The sequence below is a fragment of the Podarcis bocagei genome (genome assembly GCF_964188305.1).
Source record: "Podarcis bocagei genome assembly, chromosome: 11".
NCBI classification, from domain to species: Eukaryota; Metazoa; Chordata; class Lepidosauria; order Squamata; family Lacertidae; genus Podarcis; species Podarcis bocagei.
In genome coordinates this window covers 65,822,051-65,845,594 of record NC_138136.1, presented here as the reverse complement: position 1 = coordinate 65,845,594, position 23,544 = coordinate 65,822,051, and the positions used below count along the sequence as shown (strand labels likewise).

The 23,544-nt window shown below is 52.1% G+C and overlaps 1 protein-coding gene across 1 annotated transcript in view; it reads left to right on the top strand.

Annotated features, from left to right (window-relative positions):
• NPR2 (natriuretic peptide receptor 2) overlaps positions 1–23,544 on the top strand; it is a 38,543-nt gene that overhangs the window by 12,272 nt on the left and 2,727 nt on the right. The window contains exons 2-17 of the mRNA XM_081213324.1: positions 5,833–6,035; positions 7,204–7,317; positions 12,441–12,576; positions 14,123–14,217; positions 14,453–14,579; positions 14,829–14,913; positions 16,355–16,475; positions 16,697–16,771; positions 16,893–16,970; positions 18,517–18,621; positions 18,854–18,925; positions 19,318–19,477; positions 19,662–19,823; positions 20,656–20,824; positions 21,557–21,703; positions 22,623–22,746. Of these exons, the coding sequence (XP_081069450.1) occupies positions 5,833–6,035; positions 7,204–7,317; positions 12,441–12,576; positions 14,123–14,217; positions 14,453–14,579; positions 14,829–14,913; positions 16,355–16,475; positions 16,697–16,771; positions 16,893–16,970; positions 18,517–18,621; positions 18,854–18,925; positions 19,318–19,477; positions 19,662–19,823; positions 20,656–20,824; positions 21,557–21,703; positions 22,623–22,746 (1,973 nt within the window). The remainder of the gene's footprint in view (positions 1–5,832; positions 6,036–7,203; positions 7,318–12,440; positions 12,577–14,122; positions 14,218–14,452; positions 14,580–14,828; positions 14,914–16,354; positions 16,476–16,696; positions 16,772–16,892; positions 16,971–18,516; positions 18,622–18,853; positions 18,926–19,317; positions 19,478–19,661; positions 19,824–20,655; positions 20,825–21,556; positions 21,704–22,622; positions 22,747–23,544) is intronic.

Genomic DNA, 23,544 nt, shown 5'->3' with positions numbered 1-23,544 from the left:
TTTTTCATTTACAAAGAAGGGCCAATAAATGGTAACATGACCGAGGCGTGCACAATTATGAATGGTGGTGAAGAGTCTCTTTCTCTAACTCACCCAATGAAACTGAAGGCTGGAAGATTCGGGAGAGACAAAAGGAATTGGCACTTCTTCACAGGGTGCACAGTTCAATTGCTGCAAAACTTAATGATGGCTTTAAAGGGGGATTGGACAATTTGGGACATGGGGGGCGCTATAGGTTAAACCACAGAGCCTAGGGATTGCTGATCAGAAGGTCGTGGTTCCAATCCCCACAACGGGGTGAGCTCCCGTCGCTCGGTCCCTGCTCCTGCCCACCTAGCAGTTTGAAAGCACATCTAAGTTCAAGTAGATAAATAGGTACCACTCTGGTGGGAAGGTAAACGGCATTTCTGTGCGCTGCTCTGGTTCGCCAGAAGCGGCTTTGTCATGCTGGCCACATGACCCGGAAGCTGCACGCCGGCTCTCTTGGCCAGTAAAGTGAGATGAGCGCTGCAACCCCAGAGTCGGCCACGACTGGACCTAATGGTCAGGGGTCCCTTTACCTTTAGACAATTGGGTGGGGAGGACAGGCTATCGGTGGCTTCTATCCATGCTTTGCTTCCCCTTTTGGAGGGAGAAAACTCTGCATACTGGGATTCCCAAGGAGTGGGAGAGAGCGTGCTCTTGTGCCCAGACCCCATTTTCAGGTTCCCCATAACGGGCACCCCTGTGGGGAAGAGGAGGCTTGAGCAGGTGGCCCCCAGCAGGCTCTTCTTGGAAAGTGCAGGAGGAGAGAGCCGCTCTTCTGCCCCCGGGGCCTTCTTGCCGGCTTCCTGCAGGCACCTGGTCAGAACGGGATCCTGGCCTAGATGGGCCATTGGCCTGATCCAGCAGCCCCCTCTTCTGTCCTTATGAGCCAAGCCGCCTGAGAAGCTGACTCCGGGCAAGGCAGCAGGCATGGAGAGGGTCTCCCTGTCAGAGGGTCTTAGCCGGAGGCTGCCTTGTGGTCTATGCTTCTGGGCAGGTGGCGCAAAGGGAGCTGGGGTTAGGCTGTCCTCTCTGGGTACCCCAAACGGGGGATTCTGTGGGAGCAATAAATAAGAGCAGGATAGCCTGACGGAAACCAACCCTCAGCCCCACAGCCCTCCAGGAGCAGCAAAGAACCGGTCAGGAAGCCCTTCAGACGCATTTGCTCTTGAGGAACAATGAAATGGAAGGACTCCTGGCGCCTCCCTGTGCAAAGACAGCCGACCTTGAAGGACCAGATGCTGGGAGAGTCTGTGCCCTGCCAGGGACTCCTCGGAGGAGGAGGAGGAGCGTGGCCTGGACAGAGCTGATCTGCTGCAGCAGAAAAATCATTCCTAGGTTATAACAAGAGGGGAAACGGGTCGTTTGTAGCTGAGTACAGTGATCCCTTGGTTCTCAAACTTAATCCGTTCCGGAAGTCCGTTCCAAAACCAAAGCGTTCCAAAAACAAGGTGTGCTTTCCCATAAAAAGTCATGCAAAACAGATTAATCCATTCCAGACTTTTAAAAACAACCCCTAAAACAGCAATTTAACATGAATTTTACTATCTAACAAGACCATTGATCCATAAAATGAAAGCAATAATCAATGTGCTGTAATATAAAATAAACAAGACAGTATTGTACATGATAAAAATTAAAAAAAATTCTTACCTGTACTGATGATATTCATTGTTTGGATGGGGGGCATTTATCCATTTCTGCAGTCACACAATCCATCAATCAGTAGCTGAACTGGGTTCCACACAGTCACAGAAACAAATTAACCGAAAAAGCCTTAAAAACAAAAACGCAAAATAAATAGCAAAAACAAAAGCGTCAAACTTAATCCATTTTGGAAGTCCGTTTGACTTCCAAAATGTTCGGAAACCAAGGCACAGATTCTGATTGGTGCAGGTGCCCTGGAAACAATAGCTGGCAGCCACATTGGACGTTCAGCTTCCAAACAATGTTCAAAAACAGCAACACTTCTAGGTTTTCGGCGTTTGGGAACCAAGGCGTTTGAGTACCAAGGCACCACTGTACAGAAATGCAGGTGCCTTTAATCCAGGGGTCAGCAAGGTTTACCTCGCCTGGGCTGGTTCACTCCAGCTGACATCCCTCCGTGGGCCGGATTGTGTGCGTGCCTGCGATTTCCGGCGTCTGCGTCCACATAGACGCGATTTCCGCCATCACTGAAGTGAGTCCTTGCACCATGCTGCGCCGGTTTAGCACAGTGCGTGGGGACTCTCCGAGAGGGAGGCTCGGTTCGGGGGGCTCATGGGCAGGTTAAATGACCCCCGTGGGCCGCAGCTTGCCTACCCCTGCTTTAATCCTTTCCTCCTTCTCAAGGCTGGCAGATCACTTTCACCTGGTGAGGTGTGCCTTTGTTCCTTTTGCGTGTGTCTTTGAGACGCCCGTGTCCCTCTTTGGCAAGAGAGGGCTTGTCTCCGTAGGGATCTAGTTCCCTTCCACCTTTATTTTTTATTTTTTTATAAAATTTTTATTGGTTTTACAAAATTTTAGAGAACAAACAAACACTTAAAAAGACAAACATACACGTATAATTTCATAACATATTTTCATAAACCTCTTTTCTGGGACTTCCCCATACCCCCCCTTTCTGCATCCCAATGTCCATAATTTTATAGCAACTCCCAATTGTTACTTTCCAACCTCTGTCATCTTAGTCATCTCTGTATTCTGACCTTATATCACTGTATCCCTTTGTTCCTGAAAACCACAACACTCTAACATTCATTAAGTTTATAATAGTCCTTAAGATAGCTTTTGAATTTTCTCCATTCTTCTTCCACCGTCTCTTTTCCTTGGTCACGGATTCTGCCTGTCATCTCGGCCAATGTCATATAGTCCATCACTTTCATCTGCCATTCTTCCAGAGTGGGTAGATCTTGTGTCTTCCAATACTTTGCGATGAGTATTCTTGCTGCTGTTGTAGCGTACATAAAAAAAGTTCTATCCCTCTTTGACACCAATTGGCCGACAATGCCCAAGAGAAAGGCCTCTGGTTTTTTAGGAAAAGTACATTTAAGTACCTTTTTCATTTCATTATAGATCATTTCCCAGAAAGCCTTAATCTTCGGGCATGTCCACCAAAGGTGATAGAAGGTACCTTCAGTCTCTTTACATTTCCAACATTTGTTATCGGGCAAATGATAAATTTTTGCCAGCTTGACTGGGGTCATGTACCACCTATAGACCATTTTCATAATGTTTTCCTTTAAGGCATTACATGCCGTGAATTTAATACCGGTGTTCCATAACCATTCCCAGTCAGCAGACATAATGTTATGACCAACATCCTGTGCCCACTTAATCATAGCCGATTTAACTGTTTCATCCTGAGTATTCCATTTCAGCAGCAAGTTATACATTCTTGATAAATTCTTAGTATTGGGTTCTAGCAGTTCAGTCTCTAGTTTTGATTTTTCCACCTGAAAGCCAATTTTCCTGTCCTGTTTAAAACACTCCATTATTTGATGATATTGGAGCCAATATTGTATTTTATGCTTCATTTTCTCATAACTTTGTAATTTCCATTTATCTCCCTCCTGTTCCAAGATTTCCCAATACTTCGGCCATCCGACCTCCATATTGAGTTTCTTCACTGCCTTAGCCTCCACTGGTGACACCCATCTAGGGGTTTTGTTTTCCAACAGATCTTTATATCTTATCCAAACATTAAACAATGCTTTTCTAACAATGTGATTTTTAAAGACGCTATGCAGCTTGATTTTATCATACCATAGATATGCATGCCAACCGAAAGCATTATTAAAACCTTCCAGATCCAAGATGTCTGTGTTCTCGAGGAGCATCCATTCTTTCAGCCAGCAAAACGCTGCTGCCTCATAGTACAATTTTAAGTCCGGCAGGGCAAAACCCCCTCTTTCTTTAGCATCTGTCAATATTTTAAATTTGATTCTGGGCTTTTTGCCCTGCCAGACAAATTTCGAGATATCTTTCTGCCACCTCTTAAAACATTCCATCTTGTCAAGAATCTGCAAGGTTTGAAACAAGAATAACATTCTAGGCAATACATTCATCTTAATCACTGCAATTCGGCCTAACATTGACAATTTCAGATTTGACCATATTTCTAGATCTTTTTTAATTTCTGACCAACATTTTTCATAATTATCCTTATACAGATTCACATTTTTAGATGTCAAATAAACCCCTAGGTATTTCACCTTCTTGACCACCGTCAGCCCTGTCTCCTCTTGGAATTTCTCCTTTTCCGTATCTGTTAGATTTTTTCCTAAAACTTTGGTTTTTTGTTTATTCAACTTAAATCCGGCTACCTGGCCAAACTGTTGGATTATTTCTAGCACCTTTTTCGTGCTAGTGTTTGGCTCTTGCAAAGTCAATACTAGGTCATCTGCAAATGCTCTTAACTTGTAATGTTTAGCTCCGACCTGCACTCCTTTAACCTGCTGGTCATTCCTAATCATATTCAGCAACACCTCCAGAACTGAAATAAAGAGCAATGGGGAAATTGGGCACCCCTGTCGTGTTCCTTTTTCTATCTTAAGTTCCTCAGTTATTACATTGTTTACAATCAATTTAGCTTTTTGTTCAGAGTATATTGCCGCCATACCATTCTCAAAACCTTGGCCTACCCCCATCCCATGAAGATTCTTTATCATAAAACTCCAAGAAATATTGTCAAAGGCTTTCTCCGCGTCCACAAAAATCAATACTGCTTTAGTGTTTATATTCACCTCTAGCTTTTCCAAAATATCTATTATATTCCTTACATTGTCTGCTAGGTGTCTTTTTGGGAGAAAGCCTGCTTGGTCCTTATGAATCTTCTCCATCAGCACTTTTTAAAATCTTTTTGCCAGAATGTCTGCAAAAATTTTGTAATCCACATTAAGTAGTGATATTGGGCGGTAGTTCTTCAGTTGAGTCTTTTCAGTCTCTGTCTTTGGTATGAGTGAAATAAATGCTTCTTTCCACGATTCAGGTGCCTTCTTCCCCTCTAGAATCTCATTACAGACTTCTTTTAATGGTTGAATCAACCATTCCTTCAACGATTTGTAGTATCTAGAAGTCAGTCCATCTGGTCCTGGAGATTTGCCCAGTTGCATATTCTGAATGGCAGCCTCTATCTCTTGTTCTGTTATTCTCTGGTTCAGATCCATCTTACTTTGATGAGAGATTTTTTGTAGTCCATATTTATCAAGGAATTTATCTATATCTTCTTCATTTTGCGGGCCTTGAGTGTAAAGTTTTTTAAAATAGCTCACGAAGCAATTTCTAATTTCATTAGGTTTAGATATACTCTTTCCATCCATTAGTTCCGTTCCACCTTTAAAGGGTACAGGCCTGACTGCTGTGTGTCACATGCCTGTTTACTTCCAGCATAGATCTGCTGGGAACTTCCGTTTGTATATTGCTTTTGCTTTTAGCTGTTTTGCTGGAGACGAAGGGAAGCAGACATGTTTTTTCCTTTGTTACTGAATTATGCTGAATAAATGCTGTAAATATGCTTACACATTTCTCTGTCTGCCACTTCTGCTGTGAGAAGATTTATTCACTCTGCTGACAGAGCATGCACAGGTCTCTAAACATATCTGAGGCTCGTGTCGCTAATAGATGCTGTTCCAAGGGAGACTGGTGGTCGTCCGGCTGCTGGAGCCAGCTGGGGGCCTGGCTGATGCCCCCGTCTCCCCAGCAGTATCCCAGCAGTCTCCAGGTGTCCATCCTGCCTGTGCCTGCCTTGTGATTTGGGGGCGTCTCCTGGGGACAGGGCTCCCCCTGCCTCTTCCTGAGCCCCCTCCCTCTGTGCTCTTCCTTCCTCAGTCATCTACATCTGTGGGCCGCTGGAGATGCTGCACCAGATCCTGCGCCTGGCGCATTACGAGAGCATGACCCTGGGAGACTACGTCTTCTTCTACGTGGACGTCTTTGGAGAGAGCCTGCGAGCCGAGGGCAACCGGGAAGCGGGCAAGCCCTGGCAGAGCAAGGAGGGCCAGGACCCAGGAGGCCTCCAGGAGGCCTTCCGAGTAAGTCCAGCAGCACGGGGGGGGGGGGGGACACCAAAGAATCATAGAGTTGGAAGGGACACCCTGAGGATCATCTAGTCCAACCCCCTACAAGAAGATGTAGGGCATGATGAAGGCTGGTCCTGGGGCTTCAGAGGCTGCTCAGGAGGGAGTTCAATGGGCGCATCAGATGATATGACTTAATCTTAAAGACAAGAGCACCTCTGAGAAGGCACAGAGGGCTTTCTTCCTGGTGCTCTAAGCAAGGCCAGCTGTCTTCTGCTGCCTATCTGCAATTTTGGACCAGTATGAAGTAAGCAGCACATAAGCGGCACACAAAACACTACCATTCTACATTCTAAATCTTATATTAATAATATCAACGATGATAAGTTTGATCAAATGAAATGTCAGTGATGTTACATCTTAGTTGACAGCGGCATCGGATCGTTGATATCTAGCCCTTGAGCGTAACATCCCCGACACTTCGTTTGATCAAACTTACCTTTGTTGATATCTACAGGAGCTTGGCTAAAGGAACTTTAAAGACTGAATCTTCCTTTTGGACACGATTTGAATGAGTTTTCTGTTTGTGGCTTTTGTAGTAGATTTTGTACCTTGTTCTCTCAATTTTTGGACTATAAATATAAGATTTAGAAAGTAGAATGGTTTGGTAGTGTTTTGTGTGTCGCTTATGTGCTGCTTGCTTCATCCTGGTCTATAACGAGAATTGGCAGCCTAGGTTCATTTCTTCAGTATCTGCAATTTTGGGCAGAGCTTTCGGGGTGAGTGAAGAAGACTGATCCAGCCTGGCCCTCCTTTGAGTAACCCCAGACTGCAGGTACTTTTGGCTGGTCAGGTTCAGTTGGGCACTTCACTGAGGGTGAGAAGGCAGCTGGGGGCACAGTTTTCCTAAGGAGCTGAGAGAGGGGAGGAAGTAAAAGGCGAAAGATTTATACGGTCTGAAGAGAAACCAGGGCCACGTCCCCCGTCCCCCCCCCCCCCGGTTTCGGCCTTGTGTGCTGATTCCTCATGGGCACCTCTGTATGGGGTGACCGGGTGCCAGAGGTTGGGTGGCCCTCCATCATGGATGCTTTAGCTGCAATTCCTGCATCACAGGGGGTTGGACTAGATGACCCCTGGGGCCCCTTCCAACTCCACCATTCACACCCCCTTGCCTCTCTTGCAGACGGTGCTGGTGATCACCTACCATGAGCCCCAGAACCCAGAATACCAGAGTTTCCAGAGCCAGCTGATCCTTCGTGCCCGGAGGGAGTCCAACGTGGAGCTCAATGACTCGCTGGTAAGTCCCTGTCCCTGTCGCGTCCCCCCAGCTCCCCCTCTGGAGGAGAGACAAGCCCACACTGTGGGGCCAGAGGCTTTTTCCCTGGCCAGGGGGCTGGGGTTGGGGGCTGCTGGAGGGGGGCACCGAGGGACTGGCTTCAGAGCAGGGGGCAGGCAGGCAGGCACTCCCCGTGGTCTGGGCTTTGAGGTGAGGGTCTTTCCCAGGCTGAGGGGAGATGTTCCAAACAGGGAGCCAAAGATAAGGAGAAAGAGGGTGCTGTGGGTTTGTGGGTGCTCTTCTTTACGCTGGGCAGCATTTTCAGGCAAGCAGAAGAGGCAGAAGAGGGTGGCTCCAGCGTCTGTGGCAGAAGGACCAGGCAGGCGCCACTTAGCATTGAGTGGGTCACAGGGCAGCCGTGAAAGGGATTTCTGGGAGGGACCCCCCAGGAGCTGAGGAGCATCTGGTCCCTCCAGGGAGGGTGAGCTCAATGTTCCCCAGCCAAGATGCTGATAATGGGCCTTCAGAGACAGAGGGGAGCCAGTCGAGGGGGCAAAGGGAGCAGATGGGACCGTGTAGTGTAACGCCCCCAAGCATTATCACTGTATTTTTAGAATGGGTTAGTCGCCTTATGCAAAAAAAGAAATGTCTCAAAGCAATTTGACAGCAAAATAAAATGCAAACAGACAGAAAAGTGAATGAAAAGCCAAATGATGTCATTTAAAATGACGTGTTCTCCTGGGGATCTTCAATTGATCCAGGCCTGAGACCCAGCCTGCACCAAGGGATCCCCCTTTGCACATTCAAGCTTGATTTATACAGTATCAATCCTAAAGTGATAATTCCATTGTTCCATTAGTATTATTGCTAAGTGATTTTTGCACTCGTTCTTAGCTGAAAGGCTAAAAAGACTCTGAAAATCAGTGGTGCTGAGCAATCTCTCTCTTTCTCTCTGTAAATTAAAACTTAAAACTCCTGACCCACATGTGTAGGAGAAATAGGAGAGCAAAACAGGCTGTGAAGCCCTTTTAGCAGAGTATAAACACTTATGTGCTGTTGCAGCCTACCGGAAGCTATGAATTAGGCAATTATCCTTGTTTATTTGTGGTCTACTGACCTTCCCTTTTTATTGTCCTTGTTGCTAAGAATGAACCACACATTTTAGTAAGATAAACTTATAAGTTTTACTTACATTTCAATGCAGGCAGCAAATACATCAAAGTCGTATGCAGGTGAAAATACTGCTATGTTACAAAATACAAACTTAGTTTCCAAAATGGAGTCTGGGTTCTGATTGGGGCCCAGGTGTGTACATCTGCTCACATTGCTGGCTTGAAAGGAGAGAGAGAGAGAGAGAGAGAGAGAGAGAGAGAGAGAGAGAGAGAGCGCATTCAGGCAGGGAGGAAGTAGATAAGATTATCTCCTCGGTTAGAAATTTCTGCAAAAACATTAAGGAAGTAACATCAAACAGCCCCTTCTGGCAATCATGTATTTGTGATTTTGACTGGAAATGCCACAAATAGGAGAATGTGTCCCAGCCCAGATGCCGTCTGTGGCCTTAGCTGGTGTCCCACATGGCAGTACCAGCCAGGCCCATGTAGAGGGTGGCAGGGGGGAACACAGTCCTCCCCACAGCTACGTCGGCTGTGCCCCCAAGCCATCATATGGAACTGGACCAGCTGCTCTGTCATTTTATTTTAACCCGGCTCCGGTCCCAGGCCTCAGACTAGCTCTGTGTAGGCCTGGCAACAGCCTTGCTGTGCTCCGCCAGGGATGCCCTTGCAAGCCCCCCCCCCCCCCATAGCTTCTGACCCACCGACTGAAGTCCTGTGTGCTGCAAAGTGCTCGTCCAGCAATGTCTGGGGAGCTCAGAGCCCCTTCCCCAACTCGACAGGCATCTTGGAAACCTCAGAGAAAGGAAGGCTCTGGGGTTGAGGTGGGCGGCTGCAGTGATCAGGCTTCCTGTGACAAATGAGTCCGCCCTTGTGGTCAGCGGCAGAACCTGCTCTCAAGGAGCTCTCCGTGTCACAAAAGGGGACAAATGTCTTCCTGTGTTCTTGCCGGCCAGCGTGACCTGTGAGTTTCTGGGGACGCCTGCATTCATAGTTTAATAGAATTGTATAGCTGGAAGGGACGCCGGGGGTCATCTAGTCCAGCCCCCTGCAATGCAGGAATTGAGATCCTTAATTAAAAAATAATAATCACGTTATTAATATTGCTATGTTATCAGTGCTTCATGAGGGTTTTCCCCAGAGTCAGTATGGCTTAAGGAATTTATTTCCAATGGAAATTCCAAACCAACCAAAATAATTGGGGGACGGAGATGTGAGTCACTTCCCAATGAGGAGAAACTAAAAGTGTTTTGGGCTTTTGGGTTTAGAAAGAAGGAAGCAGGACAAGATGAGAGGTGTTTGTGTAACTCAGCACAGTGTGGGGAGGTGGGGGCTTTCTGCCTGCCTGCCCTCCTGGGAAGCCCAGAACTCAGCTCTCCCTCAGAGATGCTCCTCCCAGCATCTTGGTGTGGTTTCTTCCTGTGCGCAGGAGGAGAGTCACCGGCTGGCTGGGGGTCCTTGAGTCCCTGGGACTGGGGGTGAATTGAACCAAGGTCTGCCCCCTTTGGCCACACTTTCTATGCCTTGCAAAGGGGTCCTGGGGTGGGCAGCCCTTCCCTCTCCCTGTCCACTCATGTACCAGGATGAATGTTGTTGTTGCATTTATATGCATCTCACAGCTTGTGCGGGATGGGTGATTGGCTGGTAGCTCTGGGAGCCTTCCCATCATGTGACTGGAAAGAGAAAAGGGGAGCAGCTGGTTGTGAATGGGCTTGCGGGGGGGTGTGCTCCTCCTCCTCTGTTTTCCCATGGGTGCAATGGGTGCCAAGTGTTGGGCTGCTGGTCCTGATGGCTCTGCCCTGTCTCCAGAATCAGAGGCTGCAATGCTTCGAACGCCCCGTGGCTGGAAGCTCTCGGCCTCCAATCCTGCAATCCTGCATCTGGTCAGTCCCTGTGAAAACAGGATGCTGAGCTAGATGGGCTGCTGGTCGGATCCAGCACCTCCTCTCCTGTTCTTGTGGTGGGGGAGGCGATGACGAGAGTCCTGATCTGGGACAGGATGTTGCAAGCTTGATAAAGATCAGCTGCAGAGGGGACCTCAGAGAGTCTGGAGAGACTCTTTCTCCCTCCCGCCTGCCTTGGAAGATGGAGAGGGACTTCTGTGCCAGACGCAGGGACACAAAGCCCACCCTTCTTGGGGTGAGGAGCTGAGTCCTTCCCTCCCCGTCCCCGGAAGGTGTTTGGGGAGGAAGGGAAGCTCTCCTCCCCAAGGTGTGTGCCTGGAGGGGAGACCTCAGAGCTCGGCCCAAGCCAGGCCCATCTGCACCCATCTTGGCTGACAGGAAGCTGCCCCCCCCGCCCCCCGCACTGCTGTTCCTATTTCCAGGCTTCCTCTCCTCCCTCCCCCGCCTGCCTCCCCAGGGAATTCCTGAGAATCAAGTCAGAATCCAAGGAGGTCCCCCGCTCTGCCAGGGAGCTCGCTGCTTGACCCGTGACCCTCTCTTGGACTGACCCACCTGGCAGGGTGGTTGTGAGGAGAGCATGGGGGCAGCCATGGGGTTCTGGGAGGAGGAAGGCAAGGTGAGAAAGAAATAGGGAGGCTAAGAGGAGTCAGAGGAAGAAAAGTGGGATGCCATCAGCTACACAAAGAGGCAGTGTTAGAAACTCAGATATATAATCTAGGTGTCAAATGGCTCCTTAAAGCAGGGTTATGGTTGCCAAAATGGAATATCTGGTTGTCATTTTGGGGCAAGATAGCTCTAAAGTCTTATTTTTCAAATGATGGACTAACTGATTGATTATCAGTTAAACATCTGGCTAGTTCAGATGACAACCTTGAGCAAGTTAAGAATTTTGAGAACTTAATTTTGGTCGCAAGTGGCAGAGAGCCGGGTGCAAAATGCGCCTGGCTAATTTTGAACACTGCAAAGAGGGTGTGGTGGGAATCTGGAGTAGGAGAAATTTTCTTCCTGAGGGGCCATTTGCTGAAACCATAGAATGGCAGAGCTGGAAGGGATCCGAAATGTCATCACGTCCAACTGCCTGCGATGCAGGAATCACAGATAAGGATTCCAAAGTGCAGCCCTTCTTCTCTGTAAAAATGGACATTTTGGTTGGGGTGGAAGGAGAGTGGAACTGGGATGCCTGAGGGGAAGTCCCTGTGCCTGAAGGGGGAGTCCTTCCGTGGGACATTCCTGCGACATCTTCTGAACTTGGCCAACGGTGAGGGTGTAAGGAGGCAGCTGCTGTGTCCCTTGGGTGCTGGTCCCACTTGACCCCCAGGACCTGAGAAGGATGGAGGCTGGACAAGGCTCCTCCAGATCCACCGCTGAGTCCCAGGGGCTGGTGGGGCTTTGGGGGCTGGGCCTCTGACAAGGCTGTGGGAATGTTCAGGGAGGCGGGAGAGGATATATTGTTTATTAATATCCTTCCTAACTTGTGCTAGCAAGTTCCTTTACTTAGCAGAGTTACATTCCCCTTTTAAATGCACAGCGGATAGCTGGTTGCAGGCTTGTATAAGCCTCTCACTATTAGGTTCCTGGTGAGTTCCCTTAGATCCCTCTTAAAAGAATAAACACACCACAATCTTGTGTAAAGTATATAAAAGAAGTTTACTCACATTATCAGTTCACAGTTGGATCCCTGAAGGCAGACTTAGTTGCAAAGTATATACATGTGGATCTGCCCCATATGGGGGTTAATCCCAGTGACTGCAGACTGGCAGCCACTGCAGTTCACACGACAAAAGGAAGATGGAAAAGAGGGAGGTTTTGCTTTTGTTACCTGCACAGGTAAGGTCACACCTACCTCTAGTCATATGCAAAAGGAAGTATGTCCCAGCCCAGGAGGAAACAGGAAGTTCCAACTGGCTGGACCAAACATCCCCTTGCATGTCCACTCTAGGAAAACAAGGCATGTTGTACTTGACTGCTACGTATGTAGCACATCCCACAAAGGCTGGTGGTGGCCGTGATGAGAGTGTCCACCTGCCTCCTGGCTGGGCCTGGTATCTGCCTCTGCTTGTGGGCCTGCAGATCCTGCCTTCAATCCCACCCACGCCCTGCTTCCTTTCTCTCTCTCCCCCCATGGCAGAAGAACCTTGTGGCCGGATGCTTCCACGACGGGCTCCTCCTCTACGCCATGGCCCTGAACGAGACGCTGCAAGAGGGCGGCACCAAGCGCAACACCAGCCGCATCCTGGAGAAGATGAAAGGGCGCAAGTTCCAGGGTAACTGGGCGCTGGAGGCCGGCGGGGCAGGGGGGGGGCCTGGGGGAGGCAGCTGGCAGGTGGCCTGAGCCAGGACAAGGCAGGCAGGGGTGGGCTGTCACGCTCGGAATGGATCCCCAGAGCATGAGGATGTGGGAAGGTTCAGGGTGGCAGGAGAGGATCTATTGTTTATTAATATCCTTCCTAACTTGCGCTAGCAAGTTCCTTCACTTAGCAGAGTGCATTCCCCTTTACACAGCAAAAAGCTAGTTGCAAACTCATGTGAGTTCCTTAAGACAATATGCAATTCAGTCTGGCTTGTCCAGATTGAAATGTGTCCTAATATTTTCCTGGTAAGACCCCTTGAATCCCTCCTGAAAGAACAAAGACACCACAGTCTTATTCATAAGCAACAAAAAGAAAGTTTACTCTTGATCAGGCAGAGGACAGTGTGATCCCTGAAGGCAGGCTTAAGGCTTAAAGTTACAAACAGGTTTACCCTGTATGTGGGTTGACCTAGTGACTGCAGGTAGCAGTCCGGGAAGTTCGCAGGACAAAAAGAGGAAACAGGGAGGTGTGCTGTATGACTCATCCTTTTGTTACCTGGACAGGTGAGGTCACGCCCACCTTTTATCACATGCAAGGAAGGATGCTCCAGCCAGGAGGAAAAGGAAGTTTCGACTGGCTGGACCAAACATTCCCTTACATGTCTCCTCTAGCATTACAAGGAATGTTGTACTTGACTGCTCCCCGTGGACTGCATCCCACAGATGACAAGGCAGGAGGCCATCTCTTCTTCCTCCTCCTCCTCCTCCTCGCCCTCCATGTGTCATGAGCAGCAATGGGGGTCAAGTAAGGCGACTCTGCTCTGCCTCCATGATCAGAGGCCGCCGTGCTTCTGAACACCAGTTCCTGGAAACCACAGGAATGGAAGCGTAGAACGGTAGAGCTGAAGGGGACCCCAAGGGTCATTTAGTCTAACCCCATGCAATGCAGGGATCACAAAGGAAGCCTCCTTGTCAGATGGCCCTCCAGCCTCTGCTTGGAAACCTCCCAGAAAGGAGAGTCCCCTGGGGCATCAGGCCGGCCATTGTGAGAACAGGGATGGGCTTCCTTTGCCTGATTCAGGGGGATCTCCTTACACTCTTATTGTGGTAAGAAAATAGATCACCGTGACCCATGTGTGAAGGGGAAATTTAAAAAAACCAGCTGGATACCTGGATTCAAAACATGGGGCTTTACACACTTTCCAGTGTGTTACCCACAAATTCCAAGGTCTGATTCGTGATTATTCCAGGCAGCAACAAGAAGAACACAGGTAGAAAAGTCTTGGGTAAAAAATACAGATGGCTTGGAGCACATGGCGAGAAGAGAATGTGAGGAACAGGAAGAGAAGGCTTCACTTCCTCTCTCTCTCCAGTGAAAAGGGGGCGTGACCCACCTGAGTCTAGGAACACAGCTCTGTGATCTTAACCCTTTTCTGCACTAGTTAGCACTCGGGCATAGGTGTGTTTGACTGCCCCCCACATATAGCCTTCTCTCTTTCCTGCCCTCCTCCTGCCCACAGGGGTCACTGGGACAGTCAGCATGGATGACAACAACGACCGTGACACAGACTTCAACCTGTGGGCCATGGCAGACGTGGAGAGTGGCAAATTCCAGGTGTGAGCGGGAGCAAACAAGCAGTGTGGAGAGGGTGACCCCGGAGTGGGTCGGGGATGGAGGGCGAACCAAACAGGCGCCGGGGAGGAGAAGGGCTGGATCGGGTCCTCAGTTTGGAATGCCTGCCCTTGGGCTGCCCCAGGGCGAGAGGGGGCTGGGGGCCCACATGGGTGTGTTGGAGCGAGGCAGGGACCCTCTGCCCTCGTGAGCCAAACTCTTCCCCCTCTCCCCACAGGTAGTGGGGCACTATGTGGGAGCAGAGAAGCAGATGAACTGGCTGGGAGCCATCCCCTGGGTGAAGGGGGCACCGCCGCTGGACAACCCCCCCTGCTTTGACATGGACGACCCCTCCTGTGACAAAAGTGGGTGCACCTGGTCCCCCGAGGGTTGGCCCTCCCACCTCATTGCACCCCAAGCCTGAGGGTGGGGGCGACCACCTCTCACCTTCCTTTGCTGCCCCTTTTGCCCCCCCCCCCAGATAGGCAGCATTGCCCCTCCCCCCTATGTTTCAGCGAGTCCAGCTGGCCAAAGCGGATCTCCCTCCTGAGGCGATTCTGGCCAGCTATGCCAGGATCTTCCCCCCTGGTGCCACTCTGCCACTGTCCTTCCAGGTCCCCTCAACACGCTGGCCATTGTGGCGCTGGGCGCGGGACTCACCTTCCTCATGTTTGGCGTCTCCAGCTTCCTGATCTTCAGGTGAGTGAGCCCCAGGTGAGAGTCTCCTGGGCCAGGCACCTGGGAAGGTGGGCGGCGGGAACGAGGGAAACCCAAGGTGCTCAGGCAGAGCGCAGTCTGCTGTCAGGGGGGGGCAAGGACCCCCCTCACGACAGGTGGGGCTGAAACACCACGGCTTGGTTCTGTGCCCACCTGGCTTAGCTCAGATGCCTTGGCTCAGCCGAGTGTTTCCACTGCCCCCCCCCCCCCGCATTCTGGAGCTGCCACAAGTGGGGAGGAGAATCAGAGCCCCAGAGTGATTCTGTGAATCGCACTCGAGCCCTTGCAGCTGCTCAGGACTCTAAACATTGCTTGGCTGTTGCCAGCTGGCTCAGTAGCTCTGGACCTGCTCTGGGCAAGGGATGCCCTCCACCCCACCCCGTGACCTTCTCCAAGGACAAGCGGTCTCTCCTTCCCAGCCCTCAGTGTATGCCTGGCCAGACCGACTGGTCCACTCCAATGCCCTGCCAATCCTAGAACATGTGAAAGGATGGCAGAGCACAGAAGGATTCTGAGCATGTACAGAGTGCTTTCAAAATGGCCACTGTGGACCCACAGCCAGGCCTCAGCAACACACCTTCGTTTCTTCTGTGAGTCATCCCAACCCAGCCTCACAACTGGGACTCCAGAGCAGAAAGCAGGACTGTGGGAGACTGAGTGAGGATTAAATCTGTAGATTAAAATTTAAACCAACCGCCCCACGTGTGTGGGAGAAAGACAAAAAGCAGAAACACTTCCATGTTTGGCAACTTATTGAATCTTAAGGATTAGTTAGTGATACCTTTTTATTGTGTTCTGCTGACCTTCCCCCTCTCCCCCCCCCTTTTGCAGAGATGAACCACGTTTCTAGTAAGATAAGCAAAAAAAAGTTTACTTACGTTTCAATGCAGGCAGCAAAGACAACAAAGTAGTAGGCAGAAAAATACTTCTAAGTTACAGTAAAGTAAAAGTTGGTAGTGTCAAAATAGGGAGCTCCAGACACACGTCTGCTTAGCTTGGAAGAATGGTGGGAAGACAGAGTCTCCTCAGGGGCAGAAGGAAGTGCAAGGGACTATCTCCTTGGTTCCAGAATTCCCGACCAGAGGAGGCAAAGGAAGCAGCCACACACACAGGATCCTCTCGAGGAAGTTTAGTGACTCTCTGTGTACTAACCCTGTGCTTTAGCAAAACATGCATTTGTGATTTGGCTACAAAGACTTTTAGCGCTTGTTGGCCTTAGCCAGGACGCCTGAGCAGAGCCTCCATGTTGAAAGGCAGTCTACCTCTGAGTAGGAGAGACAAGCTGTGTGTGCGGTGGCAGCCTGGTGGGCTTCCCAGAGGAGGCATTTTGGGGTGGGGTGGGGCTCCTTTGAGGGGAAAAGGGAGGCTGGATTTGCAGTGGGCGGGGCTCACCTTGGTCTGACTCCTCCCCCTTCCTCCCCAGGAAGCTGATGCTGGAGAAGGAGCTGGCCAGCATGCTGTGGCGGATCCGCTGGGATGAGCTCCAGTTCGGGAGCTCAGAGCGCTACTACAAGGGGGCTGGGAGCCGCCTCACTCTCTCCCTGGTGGGTCTCGTTGGAGCCCCATGGTCTTCCCAGATTCACCCCCCCACTGCCCTGGGGCCCTCCAAGGCCCCCCCCTCCTCTGCTCTTCCTTCCTCTCTAGCAGCCATCTCCCACCCTTCCTCTCTGGCCTGGGCAGCTGCCCAGCTGGCACACACAAAGACACAGCTGTCCAGCTTTTGCCATTCAGGCAGGTGACTCTGTCTTCTCTCCCCCGTCCCAAGCGTGGCTCCAGTTACGGCTCCCTGATGACAGCACATGGCAAATACCAGATTTTCGCCAACACCGGGCTCTTCAAGGTGAGTGTTGTGCTTTTTGGCCCTCCTTCATATCTATTGGGGGCTCAGGTTGTGGGGAAAGGTGACGTGGGGGTCCCACGCCTCCCCCTTTCTCCCTCTGACCCCTCTTCTTCTCGGCCAGGGGAACGTCGTGGCCATCAAGCACGTCAACAAGAAGAGGATTGAGCTGACCCGCCAGGTCCTCTTCGAGCTGAAACACGTAGGTACCTGCCATGGGGTGGGGGTGGGGGGAGAAGCCAAGCTGGGGTGGGGGGAGACTTGGGGGGGGGGCCTAGCCTGGCTTCAGCAGGTGTTGAGCCCAGAACCACACCGAGAGCATGTTTGTTGCCTGGGCTGCCGCTGCCGCTTTTGGACCAAGCTGTCTTTAAGCATAAGAATAGAATCACAGAATCATAGCGTTAGAAGGGACCCAGGGGTCATCCATCCCAACCCCCTCCAGTGCAGGAATCTCAAGCATCAAGACATCTGTCACCCATCCTCCACTTTAAAAGCTCCAGTGAAGGAGAGGTCCACAACCTCCTGAGGGGGTTGTGCTGGATGAGGCCAATAGCCCACCCGGTTCAGCGTCCTCTTCTCCCCCATACGGACCCAGCAATCAAGACAGACTGCCTCTGGGTCTGGAGGTTCCACAAGAGACCACGAAGAGCCAAAGGGGCCCGTCTGCTCCAGCCTCCCAGGGGCCAACCAGATGCCGCCAGTGGAAACCCTCCAGGAGGACCTGGACACAAGAGCAGCCCTCTCCCTCCCCTTGGTTTCCAGCAACTGGAATTCAGACACATTCAGAGGCAGACCACAGCCACCCTGAAGGAATCAGCCAAATCCCTGTTTAAAGCCCTGTTTAAAGCCCTCTTGGTTGGTAGCCTTCGGGGCCAGATTGACATATAAGCGAAACAAGCTATAGCTTAGGGCCCCACTCTCTTGGGAGCCCCAATTTTTTTTAAAGGAAAAAAACCTGGATGCACTTTGATAAAATACATATTTTGTTATGTGCATATGGTTTTAGGTACTTATTGGGTCCATAAATTAGCATATAGTATATATATTCAACACAAAAAACAGCAACAATTTGTTGTTGACAAAGGACATCTGGACATAGAAAGGGCCCCATTACTTTCAGCAGCTTAAAGGTAAAGGGACCCCTGACCATTACATCCAGTTGTGGCCGACTCTGGGGTTGCGGCGCTCATCTCGCTTTATTGGCCGAGGGAGCCGGCGTACAGCTTCCGGGTCATGTGGCCAGCAGGACTGAGCCGCTTCTGGCGAACCAGAGCAGTGCATGGAAACGCCGTTTACCTTCCCGCCAGAGCGGTACCTATTTATCTACTTGCACTTTGACGTGCTTTTGAACTGCTAGGTTGGCAGGAGCTGGGACCGAGCAACAGGAGCTCACCCTGTCACAGGGATTCGAACCGCCGACCTTCTGATCAGCAAGCCCTAGGCTCTGTGGTTTAACCCACAGCGCCACCCGCGCCCCTCTTCAGCAGCTTAGGGCCTCATCAAACCTAAATCTGGCCCTGGCAGCCATCACTGCCTCCTGCAGGGGAGAGTTCCACAGTTTAGCAATGCAGCCCTCCCCTCCCTATGTGTGTGCCTGTGGGCAGGTGGAGGAGGGAAGGATGGCAACAGGAGACAGGATAAAGCCATGTGCCACATAAACCAGCCTTTGCCAACCTGGTGCGCTCCTTCGTGGCCATTCTGGGGGCTCTTGGCCGACAGATTTCCTACCTGTCTCTGCCCATCTGCAGATGCGGGACGTCCAGTTCAACCACTTGACGCGCTTCATCGGGGCCTGCATTGACCCGCCCAACATCTGCATTGTGACGGAGTATTGCCCCCGGGGCAGCTTGCAGGTAAGGAAGCACCTGGGCACAGGTGTGTGTCTGTTCCCTGCATGGCTGCAGCCGGGGAAGGAGGGGGAGGTTACGGTGAGCATTGGCTGCTGTGCCTCTGGCCACCTCCTGGGGGTGTGTGCAGTGCCCTCCCCAACCCCCCAGTGCTGTGGGAGGGGCTGTTTTCAGGCGGGGGCAACACCTAACTGCCGCTCTGCTTCATCTCCCCTCCCTCCGCCCCCCCCCCCGACAGGACGTCCTGGAGAACGAGAGTATCAACCTGGACTGGATGTTCCGCTATTCGCTCATCAATGACATTGTCAAGGTGGGGGGCTTGGGAGGCGGCAAGAGGAGCCCCACGAGAGCATGAAAAGGGACAGACTGGGCAAATAGCCACTTTGCTGGGGGCTCCAGCCCCTGCCAGGATGGCACCCCACAGTGGGGCCTCTCTGCCCTCCAGCGCCATCCTGGCTAGCAGTGCCAGTAACTCCCAAGCCTTTCCTTGTTTGGGTCCCTCTGCTAAAACCGTCTCCTCTAAGTCCCGCCCCCACATGCTCAATCATTGCAGGAGCTGCTACTCACCCAATCACCTGTATGGGTCGCAGGGCCTGCCCTGACCTTGCACCGCCTGCCTTGGGAGGAGAGTGGGTGCCCCTTGTTGCTTCTGCCCCTCCTCCGGGGCCTTCTCAGCAGCCTCCCCCTCTCTGCCTGACACAGGGCATGGCTTTCCTGCACAACAGCATCATTGGCTACCATGGGAGTCTCAAGTCGTCCAACTGCGTGGTGGACAGTCGCTTCGTTCTCAAGATCACGGATTATGGCCTGGCTAGTTTCCGGCAGAGCACTGAGAGCGAGGGCAGCCATGCCCTGTATGCCAGTGAGTGTCCTTCCCACCCTGGCAGCAGGACATGCTATCTCCTGCCTTGCCCCTTTTCCTCCAGACCAGCGAGGGCTTTCTCTGCTGCCCTCTCTGGGCTCAGCGAGTGCCCACGCTGCCAGGTTGTGGGAGCCCCTGGCCTCCTGACCCTCCTCCTTTCCTTGATTTCCCCCCTACCTCCCAGAGAAGCTGTGGACGGCCCCAGAGCTGCTGCAAAAGGGGCCTCTGGTCCTCTCCCCACTGGCCATGCAGAAGGCCGACGTCTACAGCTTTGGGATCATCCTTCAGGAGATTGCGCTGCGCAACGGAGCCTTCTACATCGAGGGCATGGACCTCAGCCCCAAGGGTGAGGGGAGAGGGAGAAGGCGGCGAGCCCCACCCCTGGTCCCTTGGGGGGGTGGCAGAGGTGGTGATGACAACCGCCACGGGGTCCTTGGGTGTTATCCCATGAGTGGGCAGGAGAACCCTCACAAAGTTGGCCACCCTTGGACCACAGCACATCCTGGGGGGGTGTCCTACTTGGGAGGGGTGCTCCACTTGCCACACCTCAGCATCCCCCAGGTATCAGGCGTGGCATTTGTCCCAGCAGCTGGGGAGAAAGCCTTCCTGATCTGGGTGGGGGGTCCTCCCCTCGCCCCACCAGGCCGTGTGTTTAGAGGGGACAATGCGCACAGCTCCGCCAATCGCAGTGGAGACACGACTGGTGCTTATGCTGGAAGCACATGTGCGTTTCTGGGTGAGCAAAAGAGGATGGGGGCAAGCACTGGCGACCTCTTTTGGGTCTGTCCCGAGACCCCTGCAAAGCCCCCCTTGCTCCACCTGCCTGCTCTTCAGGTCTCCCCACAGGCTCCCTTGGGCTGTGCCCACCTTTGCGTCCCGGATCAGAGCCTTTGGCCTCGGGAGGAGGAAGGAGCGCGTTCAGCATCACTTGATGGTGATCACGTCTGTCGCTGCTGCTGCTGACCACCCAGGGTGACCCCTCCCCCGTTTTGTCTCCCCCGCATCTCCCTCCGACACCCGCAGGGTGCTCATCACACTCACATCCTCATTGTCTCCGTGGCCAGTCACCCATTCCGCCCCCCTCACCCGCCCCATAACAGCCTCCCACCGGCCAGCCGTGCCCCCCCTCCACCCGGCCTGCGCGTTCACTCCCCCCACTCGCCCTCCCCACCCCGCAGAGATCGTGCAGAAGGTGCGCAACAGCCAGAAGCCCCACTTCCGCCCCACGGTGGACCTGCGGCTGCACAGCGAGGAGCTGGCCCTCCTGATGGAGCGCTGCTGGGCGCAGGATCTGACCGAGCGGCCCGACTTCGCCCAGATCAAGATCTTCATCCGGAGGTTCAACAAGTGGGTGCTGGCCACATTTTTGTTATGGGGGGGCAGGCCTTTTGTTGGGGGGGGCGCAGAACCTCAGTTAGCTATGTACCATACTTTTCCGTGTATAAGACTAGGATTTTTTTTCCCCAAATAATTTTTATCAATTTTTCATGAATAACATTGCAATTAATAACATATCAAATCTTGCCACATCATATCCGGCTGGTCCGGAGAAAGTCTTTTATTTTTGTTCCTGTGTTTTCTCTGTTGTTTATTCCCAATATCATAGTTCCCCTTCTTATCGTCACAGTCACTGGTATGAGACTTTTCCATCGTGCTTAATGAATCCATATTATGTTGGCATGCAAGAGGAAATATTCTTTTTCTTGTTGTTATTCTTCCATTGTTTTTCTGCGCAAATCCTTCCCACTGGAAGGATTTTTTTCTTAAAAAGTTATGTTAAAAATTGGGGGTCGTTTTATACACGGATAGTGTATCCCCCCTCCATTTTCTTAATTTGGAGTCCCCCTCCCCTGAAAAGGGGAAAAATACGGTATTTTATTGATGGGGAGGGTGTGAGAGCAAATCATGGGGAAAGGGAGGCAGGTTCGGCTGCTGCAGCAGAGTCCTATCCTGGGCAGCTCCAGGAGCATCAGCCCATGTGGGTGGGGGGAGACCACCCCGATGCTGGAGGAGCCACCCCCCACCCCGATGTCCCTGTGAAGCAGCCCCTGCCCCCCTCACCCGCACTTCCTGCCGCAGGGAAGGGAGTGCCAGCATCCTGGACAACCTGCTCTCTCGCATGGAGCAGTACGCCAACAACCTGGAGAAGCTGGTGGAGGAGCGCACCCAGGCCTACCTGGAGGAGAAGCGCAAGGCAGAGAACCTGCTCTACCAGATCCTCCCCCAGTGAGTCGCTGGGGTGGGTGGGGGGCACTGGTGGGGGGTGGGGTGGGGGTGGAACGCGGACCCAGCCAGGCAGGCAGAGGTGGCGCCAGGCAAGTGCCAATTCATAGGTATAGATGCTGGATTAGTAAGCCAAGCAGATCTCTATCCAAATCCCCCAAAATAAATCCCTTGGCTAACTGGCACCTTGCCCGCCCACCCACCTCCCTTTTCCATTCAGTCCCCCCCCCCCATTACTTAAATTTCCCTAATCAACTGAATTCCGTCAGCCCCCCCCCCCAATCCGTTACCTTTCAAAGCAGGCCATCTTACACTATTCCTCCAAAATATCCTACCCGGTAACCCAGGCTATAAAGGACATAGGTGGCGCTGTGGGTTAAACCACAGAGCCTAGGACTTGCCAATCAGAAGGTCAGCGGTCCGAATCCCCGCGACGGGGTGAGCTCCCGTTGCTCGGTCCCAGCTCCTGCCAACCTAGCAGTTTGAAAGCACGTCAAAGTGCAAGTAGATAAATAGGTACCGCTCTGGCGGGAAGGTAAACGGCGTTTCCATGCGCTGCTCTGGTTTGATAGAAAGCGGCTTAGTCATGCTGGCCACGTGACCTGGAAGCTGTCTGTGGACAAATGCCAGCTCCCTCGGCCAACAAAGCAAGATGAGCGCCGCAACCCCAGAGTCGGTCACGACTGGACCTAATGGTCAGGGGTCCCTTTACCTTTACCTTTAACCCAGGCTGCCCCCCACCCAATTCAGTGGGGAGAAGATCAGGGGCCACCTTGAAGCTGGGTACTTGCCTTCGCCCGCCTGCCTGCTGCACTGAGGGAGATGCCCACCCTCACCTGCCCACACAGTAATGGGTGCGCAGGGGTTGGGGGTCGGCCAGCGGCTCAGTGACTCACTTTGCGTACCCTCCCCCCCCCCACAGCTCGGTGGCCGAGCAGCTCAAGCGTGGCGAGACAGTCCAGGCTGAAGCTTTTGACTGCGTGACCATCTACTTCAGCGACATCGTGGGCTTCACCTCCCTGTCGGCCGAAAGCACCCCTATGCAGGTAGCGGGGGCAAGGGAGGCTGGGTTGGGGGCCCAATGTCCCGGTCCCACTGGGCTGGCTGAGGGGGGGTGAGCTTGACCCCGCCCACACACCCTGGCCACGCCCCTCCCAGCAGCAGAGGGAGGCGGTTGGTGTCAGGGGATTGTAGGGCTGGAAGGGGGGGTCAAGGGTCATCCAGTCCACCCCCCTGAAATGCCAGAGGGCACACCTGGCTTTGACACCTTTGCAGTCCTGTCTTCAGCTTCAGTTAGGGTACCACACTGCTGCGGCAGGTGTCAGGAGTTCATCCTACACTCGAGTAGGACCCTGGCAGAGACACATGCCCAACTGGCATGCTCCCTCTCTCCTGGTCGATCGTTCCGGAGCTTCAAAAGCTTTCTTCTGCCCGAACATCACAGCGACCGATGCCAACAGACACCGGCACACTTAGGGATCCGCAGAGTCTTCGCAGTTTGCGTGACAGACCTCAGCAACTCAGCATTTTGGCTAATGTAAATTATATTTACATATAAACACACGGAGCACTGCAACATGGCTCCCTCTCTCTCTAGCATCAGACAGCAAAGAGAGAAAGAACAAAGGACAATAGTCCCACTTCACGGAACACAGGAACACAAACATCCTGTCTCCGTCACTTCCCACTCTGTGGTGTCAGACCATATACCGTCATGGGATAGACAACAATCCCATGACTGCACACATAGAGCAGGAATTCTAACAGCAGGAAGGAAAATGACGTTTCCATGAGCTCTGGCTTCCAACATGGCGTCTCGTTGAGCCAGAAGCGGTTTAGTCCTG